The sequence below is a fragment of the Echeneis naucrates genome, chromosome 11, assembly GCF_900963305.1.
Source record: "Echeneis naucrates chromosome 11, fEcheNa1.1, whole genome shotgun sequence".
In the NCBI taxonomy this organism is placed as follows: Eukaryota; Metazoa; Chordata; class Actinopteri; order Carangiformes; family Echeneidae; genus Echeneis; species Echeneis naucrates.
Window position 1 is genome coordinate 16,412,670 of NC_042521.1, and position 13,687 is coordinate 16,426,356.

General features: G+C 39.8%; 1 protein-coding gene across 3 annotated transcripts in view; it reads right to left on the minus strand.

Moving 5' to 3' along the window:
• Positions 1 to 13,687, minus strand: part of trappc9 (trafficking protein particle complex subunit 9) — a 192,056-nt gene that overhangs the window by 80,141 nt on the left and 98,228 nt on the right. For all 3 annotated transcript variants that reach the window (XM_029513915.1, XM_029513913.1, XM_029513914.1), the window contains one exon: positions 5,403 to 5,513. In XM_029513915.1, the coding sequence (XP_029369775.1) occupies positions 5,403 to 5,513 (111 nt within the window). The remainder of the gene's footprint in view (positions 1 to 5,402; positions 5,514 to 13,687) is intronic.

Here is a 13,687-nt window from a genome sequence, read left to right on the forward strand (position 1 = left end):
TCAAACACTGCATCGACACAGGACCACAAAATAGTACATAAGCTAAATGACAAAGCACATTAGTTAGCAAATAGGAGAATGAGCAAGGAAGAATCCTGTATTCCTAATTATTAAATATAAGTACATATTTATCTTTTTAACATGCATTTTTAAATATAACTTATAGCCCATAATTTTTTCATACATTGTGTATTTCATGATACACTTATATAATTCACTATACTGAATGTTTTATGCAGTTTATACGATGCTATTTACTCTAATTCTGTTTCTATTTTTTCTTACCAATTAAAATATAAACTAATGGCTAACATCATCATTTAGCATACTTTTTATTTTATAAGCAACCTTTTTATTTTTATTTGTGACAATGAAGGGGGTAGAGTTGGAGAGAAGAGAGCTTACTACATCACTGTAGCCTTGAGCCTGTGAGCAGCTTCATACCACATTAATTGCTACTTAAGTCCCATGTAAGGTCCCAAACTCATGAACACGGCACCCAAGTGTCACATGGCCAACTTGGTTTTGCAAAACCAGAACAAACAAATTTTAATTAGAAGGTGGAGCTAAACTTTGCTTTCTCCAGCAGATCCCAATTTTTGGTACTGTCAGTTGGTACTGGGGTACTTGGTACTCCCTACTCCCTATATAGGCAGATTCATGTAGTGAACTTATTCACAAAATAAACGATCACTTTCGGACACTACTTTTGGAGCCGTTACTTGCGTCATCTTAGGTTTTTAATTGTAACCTAACATTACTTGAACGTCTGATTTTACTGTGTTTTGCAAGATGTTAATGCTCTTTAAAAGTAAACATGAATATAGCTCGTGCCTCTCATCTGTCATCTAATGACATGATATTTGAGGATATGATGTGCAATGCATCATGGGGCATCTTGCTTGGTTTGTAATGGGTCGGTGACCATTCGCTATTCACTAATTTTCACAATGCATTGTGGGATACATTTTGTAGCAAAACATTTGGACACCCCTGAAACGACGAGCTCACTGTACAGTGCACTACATAGTGATTGGGGGTTGGTTTCGGACACAGCCCTGGTGGCCACGTCCTAATGCATAACCAGCTTTATGGTTCAAATCCTTCAAATCAGTGGAGGCACCATCCATGAAAATCTCGCTTTCCCCTCTTGATCCTGTTGTCTATGTTTTGGTCTGTTCAATGCAGACATGGAAAACAAAAAAAAAATATTAATATGACTGACGCCGGCCTTCAGAAACTTGTCAGTCTCCCAAATATCTTAGTGGCCATTCACAATCTCAGAAGCTTCAATTCTTTCAACCAACATTAAATAACACCATCAATCTTAGCTTGCTTTGTTTTCAATTACTAACACTCAATAAATGTACAGTCTATCTAAACCTACTTAAATATGGTTGTACCAGAAGATGGAGACAGTTGTCTGTCTCCATCTTCTGTCGTCATGGTGCCCACATACACACTCATATCTCGAACCTTTTAAAGACTCCCGTTACAGCTGCTATATTTCCCTCCATGCCTGAAAGCCTTCTCTCCAGTTTCTATTTATATATCCATGAAAAGGCTCAATCGAAACAATTAAAAGCCATTTGTCGTAGGAGGAAAGTATGGATGATTGACAGAGTCATTTTTGTGTCTGTCGGATTGAAGCCTCAGTTTCACCAGTCCAAGATGAAGACTCCAGAAAACATCTTGTGCCTGACACCTCATTTATCATAGAACAGGAAAGTAGTATGAAATGACAGAGACTTCTGGTGTAGGGGGCATGAAAAGAAGAGACACAAACAATATGATTTAGCGGGCAAAGATCTAGGATTCCAAGTCCCTGTTTCTCTCAGTATGCAAAACTCCTACCTCTACCTCTGTGGATTGCTATGAAAAGAATCAATATGTTGGATCTGAGAAAATGCTCCTGATAATGAATTTATGTGGATGTCAGGCTTCAAGAGGAATCTCTACAGGATGGAAGAGCTTTTTGGTGGAGTCAGAGGCAGTGTTAGTGTCTACAGGGAATGTCAGTCAAAGGGAGAAAAAGAGATGTAGGTCTATATATACATTGGTAGTTGTCACCAGACTTGACATTTTTTGCCCCAAAGGCACATTGTGTCATATTGTATCTCTTTCTAGTGGGGCATTGATTGGAGAACTGGCACATCATGTATCCTGACCACTACTGACTGCTAAGTCCTAATGGATACAATTGACTTTATGATGGTATCAGCGGGAGATGGGTAAAGTGAATCTTATTTGGGTATTGGATATTTGGGGAGTTATACACTGGTGACTGATGGCCTGACTGGAGAAAACGCACTGCAGCTATGACTCGTGAAAGAAACTTTTGTGCCACTCAGACCCAGCTTTAAGTGGTATCTGCAATGCATATCACTGAACAATGATTAACGTGTATCAATTAAAAACTCAAAGTTACAATAAGCAAGGACAGAAAATCAAGGCAGTGCTACAATGAAACTTTAGAACAAACCACTGCAGGAGTCCTATCAGCAGCTTTTGATCATGATACCAGTTTGTTCCACAGGCAAATAAATAACCATAGATAACCAATATGGACCTTTGGGCCGAATTCTCATTCAAGAAACTCTTGACAAAGTAAAAATGGAAACATATTCGTGCTTTTCACGGGGCAGACATTAATACTGAAAGAGCACAGCAAAAAAGTGCAGAGTAAAGGGTATGGTTGACTTAACCAGCAGTCATTAGGCAGTGGGTTTGATAGCATATGTTCTAAATCAGAGCCCAACCTGGCTGTACACTGCAGCTGTAAGAAAATAAGTCCTCAAAACGCCATAATACAAGTCTACAATGGAAGGAGCTTATCTACAGAAACACCACACCGCCACCACATTAGGTACTAAATTAACCACTCATATATATATATATCGGGCAGCACAGCAGCATAGTGGTTAGCACTGCTGCCTCACAACAAGAAGGTGGTGGTTTCAATTCCCAGGTCTGGGGCCTTTCTCTGTGGCGTTTACATGTTAATCCGGGTACTCCTGTTTCCTCCCACCATCCAAAGACATGCATGTTTCGGTTCATTGGTGACTCTAAATGGTGTACCCCGTCCTCGCACACTGTGAGCTGGGACTGACTCCAGCGACCCACAAAGTGATAAGCAGTAGAAGATGGACAGAATATCTAATATCGCTGCATCCCGTTTGCCTCCTGCCTCTGTTCAGCTGCATTCAACCTTTTACCTTTTTGCCTTTTTCCCCTCTAGTCTCTGTTACTGTGTACATAAAACACGTGCAAGAGCGAATTCTGTCACAAACAATATGATGCTTATGACGGTAAGATATTTGGAGCATCAACCACCACAAGCTACTGACCCATTTACTTTTACAGTGGTTAAACTGGAAAAAGTTGTGTATTTTAAAAGGCATTTGGTTAGTTCTTGTGAGATATAATTTGGTTTTGCAATAGGTACATTTCCATCCAAATGTAAGGAAAATTTTAACAGAATTTTTAGAAAACTGGCTACAGGAAATGAGAATTATTTATTTTATTATTTGTTCTATTCTAATTTTAGTTGTTTGGAACAGCTGGCGGCACCATTTTCACACTTTCTACCGTGCATTAACTACTACAGTTAAAGTGTCGGCAAATAAGAAGGCATAGATGCCAATGTAACGACAAAACATGAGTAATGAAAAATGTACATAAAAACCAGGCTGACGCAACCACGGCACCTGGTTAATTCATTAAACACGGAAGTAAATGAAACAAAAGCCCCAAATGCAGCGTTTTTAGCCTTCTGCAGTTATCTTTCCTGTTGACAATAAAAGTTAGAAAATTCTGCTATAATAAGCTTGTTGATCTTAACAGTCCACATCTGCACTGGAAAGATTATCTGGAGTGAGCCGAGTGATGAGCTCTTTGGCTCTGTTTGAAAAGATCCCTTTCTATCCTCTAATTCCCTTCAAATAATAACATTCCACCCCTGCAGAGAAAGGTCTGTGAGTCACCAACGGTGTACCTCTGCTTGTGGCTAAGGATGCGCTGGAGAGACATGCTGACAGGAATCATAATTTGCCACTTTCCAGTGAAAAGGCAAACAGAGTGAGAGAGAGAGCGAGAGCGTGAGAGAGGCAGTGGTAATCTACAGAAAAGAGGAGGAAGAGGGAGAGGGACAGAGAGAGAGAAAGAGAGAGTGGATGTGTGTGCATTTATGTCGCTGAAAAGTGGGAGAGAAACTGAAATTTTCAATGGGGTGAATAATTTGCAAATTATTATATATATCCACCTGGAAAAGTGTATGAAAGGCAGTTTTGACTTTCACTTTCACAAAATAAATGAATAAATAAATAAAACAAAGCAATGATGCAAACTGTGCTAATGTGATCTGAACTGACGTGAACCAAATGCTCATATACCTTCTCATGTGGAGAAAATGATTTATGGGCTGGGGCATCTCTATAGCACCATATGTGACAGACAATTCACCTTCATTATCCCATTTTGATCATATTTCATGTGATATTCAGCCTGACTATTCTTACAACTATTTGTATTTAGTTTGATGCACTAAATATGGATACAATAATTATTATAATAATGAAACAAATTTTCTTCTATGAATTCTGCTGCTCCTTGAGGAACAGTGAGGAAGGTTACTTTTTCTGACACAAGAGTGAGGAGAAAATATCAGTGTTCCTGTCCATCTTTAGTGGAAACAGCTGACTGTGTTATTTTACAGCTCTTAAACTGACTACACTTGCAATGGAGCAGGTTCCAATGGTTTAACAAAAATATGGTGCGTCATTTTTGACAGCCGGTGTTCTCGCAGTCCAGCAGGTTCAGATGAAAAATGGATTCTTCCATTAAATATCTTTATCAGACCTCATTGTGAATCTATGGATCGAGCCTACATCTCACCATCTCTCCCATTGTCCCACAGTAGACTACAAACTACAAACTTAACATGACCTGTCCCCCACGTGTCCTTGTGTTGGGTGTATACGAGTCAAAATGGCCTTGTGACATTTAGATCATGGGTGGAAACATGATAGAAGGTTGTGTTGCATAACAGTAAGTGTTGTGTAGGAGTTGGAGATAGAGCGGTACAGGGAGAGCACAAACTTGTGCTGGTTCAGGTTAGGGTTAGGGTTAGGGTTAGGGTTAGCTGCTAACAATCAGTTAAGAAAGATAAAGGACAAGACTCGTGCAATACAATACGATACACATTCGATGTCCACCAGCTTCTTTACATACAAATGGAACTAGTTGTACGCAGACTTTTAAGGAAAGTCTCCCCCACTTTGTCAGGTCGCAATAAATACTGAACTCCTGGTCCGTGGTTCTTCGTCAGCATTCAGCATTCACCATAAGCCCATACATTGAAAATGTGTGGGACACGAGGAAAAAAAGCGAAACACTGCACTCACCTCTGGCACTCGCTGGCATGGAGAACCAGGTCCTGGTTGTTCTTGGCGCAGACAGTGAGCTCGTGTTCTGTAGGGTTGAAGATGTCGAGCAACAGGTAGCACTGCCGGGTGCTGTGGACAGATACAGGCAGAATAATTGGCTGTGGAACCAAATCAGACTATACTGGGTGACAAGTATGTTTGCACAAACTCACACTGATGAGCAGTCCTATGCACCGTTTAAACCAAAGAGTTCTTTATACGCTGTACACACAGGAAAAACAAAAAGTAAGTACTCTATACCATATCAGTACTCAGGTCCTGCAGGGTGACTGTCTCTTGCCCATCTCCCCATATAACCTATGCATAATGGCTTGTTAATGCGTATAAGAGATAATCCTTTATGCATGAGGTTACAGTTATTTCTTCTAAAAATACACACACGCAGCCAGTGCATGAGATCCAAGGACACGGTGTGAAGTACTCATCAGTCCTTGTCATAACATCAAAGGTAGAAGTGCTTTCATCAGGCCTGCAAGCCTGGCTGGAGCTGGCCATCTTCACATCATCCCAGGACCTGCTTTGCTCATGCAGATCATAAGAGGGACAATTTGTGATTTAGATCAAGACAGGAGAGGTGGAGAGAGGAGTTAATTTTAACCCCCAAGTAGGTGTTTTTTTGTTTTTTTTTCCTCCCCTTGTAATGATGGATAAAAGGAATGAATCTCTTAAAGCAGAAGCACAGCAGACTGCGGCCAGCGCTCTGACATTAATAGTTTCTGGAGGTGTACAGGAAGAATGTGACATCTCTAAATCTACACTGCACATGAAGTCGGTAGTAAATATTGTATGGCTAATACAGTGACTCTTACACAGTACAGCTGCATAAATAGGTTTATATAGCTAAATATGTTTCATGCTTCGCAAAACTTCACTCTGGAGCCACAGCAGTGTTGCTGTAACACTGAGCTGCATAATAACGGCATTCAATATGCTGCCCAGAATAAATGTCCCAAAAACAAACAAACAAACTCATCAACACACACTAATGCGTATGAATGAAAAGATGTTTGGTGAAGCACATACAGCTAAAGTTAAAATGAAATGAGATAGAATGACGTGAAAAGTTATTTTTAAAAATCCAGATAGAAAATAAACAACCAGATAGAAAATTTCACTTTCTATCACTTTCACTAGGTGATTTTATGTGCGACAAAAAGGTAAAAACGGTGAAATAACTGAAAAGATATTTGAAAACAGATCCATAGTAAATCAAATATAAAATAAAACTGATAAATGGAAAGTCTGAAAACACACTTTGGATCTTACTGTTTATGAGTACAATTGGATGAAATATTGATGTCATCATTTTACTGTGATTTATGTTCTGAGTGTCTTTTTAGACTATATATATATATATATATATATATATATATTGACGTTGATATCCATATATCACAACGTCACATCTTCTACTACATACATACTACATACTCCCTCAGTTGTCTTACAATTATCCATTCTTTTTTCTTTTTTTTATATCTTTTTTGTACAGTAAGTAAAGCAGTGATGATGGCTGGACCAGGCAAAACATTGGACTGGAAAAAAACTGATACGCAGTGAATATGGCACAAAATATTTACAGTATATACAGAATAAATAGAAGATAAGGCAAGTTTCACCAAATTTTACAGCAAAGATTACATAAGTTTGAAACAGCTGTAGAAGCAGGTCCTGTACAAATGAAATGCTTCCTATCACCCTATCTGCTCTGCAGATTACACTAAACCCCACCTCCCAGGTACCTTCTTACCTCTTTAATCCCAGGGTTAATAGATTGCCTGGGACGCTAATAAACTGCTCTGGCAATTAAAGAAGAATATTTTTTGAAGGCCTACCAATGTTTCTTTAATTGTCTCGTTGTCTTTGTTGGAGGACATGATTAACGGCCTGACAGGGGCATGTACTGATTTATAGGACAGGGCGTTTAGCTGAGGTGATCAATCAGACCTAGTTAAGAAAGAGGCTCGCTGTTCATGTGCTAAGTACATAAGAGCAGGTGAAGGAACAGAGCCAGGGATTTAAAGACACGACAATGAGGATTTACACTTTTTGATTTGAAGAGTTTCGTGTTCAGCGACCCCACCGAAAGCCTGAAACAACACTGAGCAGTTGAGGATGACTTCAATCGGGAACTTATGTTCGGAAGAAGTGCTCCAGAACGCTTGTCGATTGAAGTTGAAGATTATGTTTTTGAATTTTTCCAATAAGTATTCTGCATGGGGCACCAAGATCTAAGATAAAGATATTATTCAGAAATGCCAATTGGGTTTCAAACTGTTTTGTTTCCTTTTCTGTCTGTGAATATTTGAATTTCTCTCTAAGAGCAGAGTGAGATGCTGAAGAAATAAAGTCACTCTCAGTGCTTAAAATTTAACATTTATAAAAATCTGCTTCTTTGTGGAGTGCAAAAAATCAGCACTTCACCTCTCCATCAATACTTTTATCTGATTTACCTTTAATGAAGTCAAACTTTGGCTGCATATACATATGCTTTTGTATAAACCATGTGTCACTGCTTTTTGAACTGACTCCAGTTTGTCATTTGGCTGCCACTGACGTCTTTTTGAAAAAAACAAAAAACAAAACATATTAGAGGAAAAGGTGGACCTCAGAGTGGGGGGGGTGTTGACCTGCTTTTTTTTTTTCTATACTATATATACAGCACAGGCCAAAAGTTTGGACACACTTTCCGATTAATTTGAATGAGAAGGTGTGTCCAAACTTTTGGCCTGTGCTGTATATATATATTTATATATCTATATATATAGATATATGTATATATATGGACAAAACAGACACCAGACGCCACAGCTATGAGGGGCCAGGGTCAAATCAAGTCAATGTGTCACAGTAGGGCGTGACACTGACTGGGAATTAGTTTGACCTGGCACTGTGGTTTTTACAACATAGTGGGCGGTACAAATGGCACACACTACGGCAGGAGCTCATAGATCAATGGCCCTGGGCCTACATCTTAGTCAATTCCGCGAATTTGCAATCAATAAGTGCTGATTTTGCCACCCTCCTCTGGCACAGGAACGTGACATATTCCATGCACACAAAATGTAATGGCCTTAATCAGCCTGGTTGGATTTAGAGGACTGCCAATGATGGGCTATTTCTAGCCAAAGAGGGCCAGTTGTACTTTAATGTCCACATTCAAACATTTAATAACAAATAAAAAGTAGCTTTTAAACTTATTCAAGTGATTCCCACTCTGGAACATTGGCTGTGAATAGGATTATTTGTAGCATTCAACGGATTAAAACATTTAATAGGAACATCCCTATTTAGCCTCTTTCAACAGTCAACAGGACATGGTCAGGAGTCTTTACTCTCGTAGAAAGTGCCTCTAATGAAAACTGTTTACAACAGTTCACAATTAGAAATATTCTTTTTTTTCTCCAAGTCAAGTTGGAGGCAGCAGAGCTGGTCCTTATATGGTCCTTTATATGGGTGCTGCAAACTGTTGTTACTTTCTAAGCTATAGATGATACACAGGATGCTCTTCATAAAAACACATCAGTTTATATTCCCCAGCAGAGCAACGCATTTGGCCACAGCACCACAATGTTGAACAAATGGGATTTTAACAGGTAGCCGTAAAGTATGAATCACTGGTCCTTCACACTCTCCATCACTTTCTTCAACAGATTTGTCACCTTATGTATGGCCTAACCCCTGAGGAGGATTCTCTGCGTGCCAGGAGAAGATGGCCACTGAATTGTGTCATAAACATCACAAGAAAAGGAAACTGGGGAAATTGCGGCAGAGTGGGGAATTACATACGCTCCTTGGAGAGGGAATTTAACTGGCATTCAAGCGTGACTGTGGCCTATGTTGTAGGTTTGTTTTTATGTATGAGGAGCTGGCAAAACCTTTAGATGCATTGATTCCTTGGTGAAAAGTGCACTTCAAGAAGCAAGGCTAAGGTAGAAAAGTAAGTTCTTGAATAGAACAAGCAAAAGATACCATAAGCAAAGGTATGCAAATATAACCTAAAGCAAGAAGAGTAGCAGAAGTGGTAAGGGAGAGGCAAAGAGAGATGTAGAGTTAAATAATGAAAGAAGCAATGAGAGACAAAATAGAAGAGAGGCAGATAGTATGAGAAGGGAAGAACAGAGGAACAGTGAAACAGCGAGACAGAGCAAAGACAAAGATTGATTGAATTGCTGCATTATATACATATTATATTATATAAAATGGAGCTTATATTTTATATTACAACATACAAGCTGGTGACAGAGGTGATGATGAGGTAAACTATATATATATATATATATATATGACCATAAGAGGGAAAGTAAGTAAAAAAAATTTAAAGTGAAAAGCAGATCGAAGCAAAGACACTCGGAGAGCAAAGTAGAAACAGAGTATTGAAAGTAAAAATGTGTAAAGATCTTAGTCAGACTGGCGTTTTGGGCCGAAATCAATTCACAGTAATAGAAATCACTTTTGTTTTGTTTTTTTCAAATGTTAATATTACAAATGTAATCTTAACTGTTTCACTCCATCCAATGTCATTAATCTTGCTATGTTCTTGTTGAAGACATGTATGAACCTAGTACAAAAAAAGTTCAGGGCAGGATTTCTCTTTATCCCAGTTCAACCTCTGTCCTTCCCTTTTCCAGGCACATAGAGGAAACTCATACAGAAAGAGGTGATTTTAAAAATGGCACAAAAGGATCATGATTTCAGCAGCATGGATAGTGCCGCTCAGCCAGGCCTTCTGATGCCTTCAATATGTAACAGAATAATCTGACAACATTCATTCATTCATTCATTCATATTCTATCGCTTATCTGTTTCTGGGTCTCGCGGGCTGCTGGAGCCAATCCCAGCTCACTCTGGGTGAGGGCGGGGTCACGCTGGACAGGTCACCAGTCCAACACACAGAGACAGACAGACCAACAACCACTCACACTCAGACCTACAGACAGTTTAGAGTCACCAATTAACTTACACATGCAACAAGCCTCTTAAAGTGTGGGTCAGTAATGTGTAAGGTACATTCTACTGCTTTCATTTGAGGAATTCAGAAATATAATCATGGCATTTTCAAAGTTTTCCTGACACCCGCCATGGATTTAGGGTTACATTTCTCCATATAGTCAGCCAGTTTAGCTACGTTGGCATCTCAGGCGCTGGACAGCCGCTGGGAAGTGGAGACGCACTTCCAGTTCACTGACCCTCGACCTCTATTCTGGCAAATTAACGACATTTTGACATAAACCATTGCTGTTAAAAGAGGCAGAGGAATCACTAAACAAGAAACAGAGCAGAGAGAATGGGGAGCGCAAGAATCATTGGGAACTACACAAAATAATGTTGCAGAGCGGGATAGCATGTTAGCAACAGAAATGGCACTTTCTTCTCTGACTGCAGAGCAATCACTTCACAAGCCTTTAAGATCAAAGGAGAGAAACCCACATTTCAGATTGAAACAAGGAGGAGGTGCAAGAATGAGACGCAAAGAAGAAGCAAAAGCGATAGAATGAAGACACCACCTCCATCTTCCTGAACCTGTGTTTCCTGACTTGTAGAGCCTTTTTATTTGCCAGCATCTCTTGGATACTTTGCTGACCTGTCACGTGTTACAGTTTTAGAGAAGAGTCAATGACAATCCAGCAGTGAACAGCAGTGTTTGTACAAAGACGACCTGCATTTTACCAACTACCAGCTCAGAGTATGTCAACAATGTGCTCTAAACCATACACACACACACACAAGCGCATAAAACAGTCCCAAAAATCACAAGATAATCCTTTTAGTCGTGCCTTGCTTGAGTGTTTTAGTTCATCATACATTCTAAACACTGTTCTGTTTTAACTTCAGCAGTGATGCCATGAAGGCAAAAGAGAGATTAATATCAAAGATTCTACCTGCATCTCTCTTGCACAGCAGCTGGCATGTATGAAGGCCTCCCCTTTCAGCTGATTAACACAGAATACAGCCATCTGAGGGTTGCAGCTATGTGCTTCATCCACAGTCACTAATTGGAGTGATGGGCATTGTCTGCACCTGATTATATGCATCAGTTTCACTGGCTTCCTTGATTAAATCTTACATAACCACTCGCAGCCTGTTGATTAATGATAATACACAATACTGTGCTACTGAGAACACCACCCCAGCTGCCTATACTTGCATATTTGAGTACACTTTTACTGAAAATCTGTGCAGGGAAAACCAGGAATTTTATAATGTGCGATATGAAAAGATAAAAAATTATTCAAGCTTTCAATTACAAGAACAACTGTATTCTGAAGCACCTCAATGTCCAGAGGAAAAAAAAAAACCAAAAAACGTTTACAATGCTAGCAAATGCAGTATGATGAAAGACTGCTGTTTGTGTAATGGTGGATATTTAATTTTAACGTGGTCATGATCAGAATGATCAACCTGCAGAAGGCTGGATGAAAAGGAAACCATATGCACTGTGTATCTGTGCCTCCTTATGAGAATTGAAGCCTCCAGGTTGGAGAAGACTTTCTGCACGTCGCCACTATGTACAAAACCAGCAGAACATCACAGGTGAGAGAGTAGCGGTCTTTAGGAGAAGGAGTGAACAAAGTCAGAGCAGAAGCCAATATGTTTTTCTGCGAGGCTCCTTCCTCACTGTTGCCATTAGAGCAGCTTCTCTATCGCTGCATGTATTAGGACTTTAGGGCAGCACAGCTAAATCACATTCTCCAAAGAGGAAGGAGAAAGATTACCAAAAGAATTATGAATGAAGGTTTCTTTTTAGAGTGTATGGAAAAGGAAAGAGAAACAGATGGACTGATAAGCAGAGGGGGGAGGTAAGAGAAAGATAAACACAAAAACAGATCGAAACGATAAGTTGCTGTATTACTGAGCAATTTCATAAAACCACTTCTTTTAAAATCAAAGCCAAAAAATTCAATAGTACTAATCTCGACAAAAGTGTGTTCAAGGCTTTCTATGTCTCTCCTTCAAGGGAGGAAATCAAAGGAAGTTCTACCACATGAAGAATTAATATGTGATTTCAAAACATAAGAATATCAACATTAGTTTTAATGATGGCTGTCATAAAAGTGGTAAAAGTGTAATATCTGCATGAGCAGCGTCTGTACATTATCTCCACACAGCAGGGTAGGCATTAAAGGTGTGGTTACACACAGGGACCTGTCTGACAATCTGGATTACAGAGCAGGTCAGATCTACCCTTCACACCTCCTTAGCTCCACTTTCTTTTCCAAATAAGGTTCATTCCGCTTTCAAAAACTAACAAGCCAGGCTTATATATAATCTAAGGCTTTGGGGATGCCACAGGGGGTTGTCAAATGATTACAAGTCATAGTTGGGATTTTTCAGTTAATAAACACAACAGCCTCTATCCCTGCGTGGGCTTCCTCCAGGTACTCCGGTTTCCTCCCATCGTCCAAAGACATCATGTTTGAGTTAACTGGTGACTCTACATTGTCTGTAGGTCCAAGTGTGAGTGTGAATGGTTGTGTGTCTCTGTGTGTTGGCCCTGTGATGGACTGGTGACCTGTCCAGGGTGTACCCCGCCGTCACCCAGAGTGAGCTGGGATTGACTCCAGCACCCCAATGATCTGGAAACGGAAAAGTGGTAGAAAATGGATGGATGGAACAGCCTCTATCCTCAGACTTTTCGATTTCAGCAGTTTTTATGCCACCTACAGCTTCCATTTTCTTTATATATTTTAAGTTTTTAAAGTCTTACAGAGATCAAACAGGGTCAACGACCACAGGGTGGGCTGATGATACAGTGAGAGTTGCAAACACTCTCAATTTCAAAATATCTTTCGACGTTTGGCTGAGAGCCAACAGACAGTACATTACACTGTATCTCAGTATGATGAGGCAGAAATGGGTACATTAGAGACTTGGGGAGGGGGCGGGAGGTGTTGCAATGACAGGGTGACTGTATAGCAGCTAGTCCAGCATATCTATCATTGCTGAGCCAAGATGGATGGCTTCAAATGAAGATATTATTACAGCTAATGATTCACCTCAAGTGGCCATTACTCCACTACGATCTGTCTTCCTCGCTTTGAGTTTTTTTTTTTTTTTTTTTTTTTCATGAGCGCTGGGGAGAGTTGTGAAGCAAAACACAAGAAATGTGTGCGTGCGTGTGTGTGTGTGTGTGTGTGTGTGCATGAGGACACACAGCCAGATCAGATCAGAGCGTCTGCAAACATGCATGTGAGGAAATGTGAGCAGTTAAGAAAAGTGAGAGTATCCATTTTATATCCATT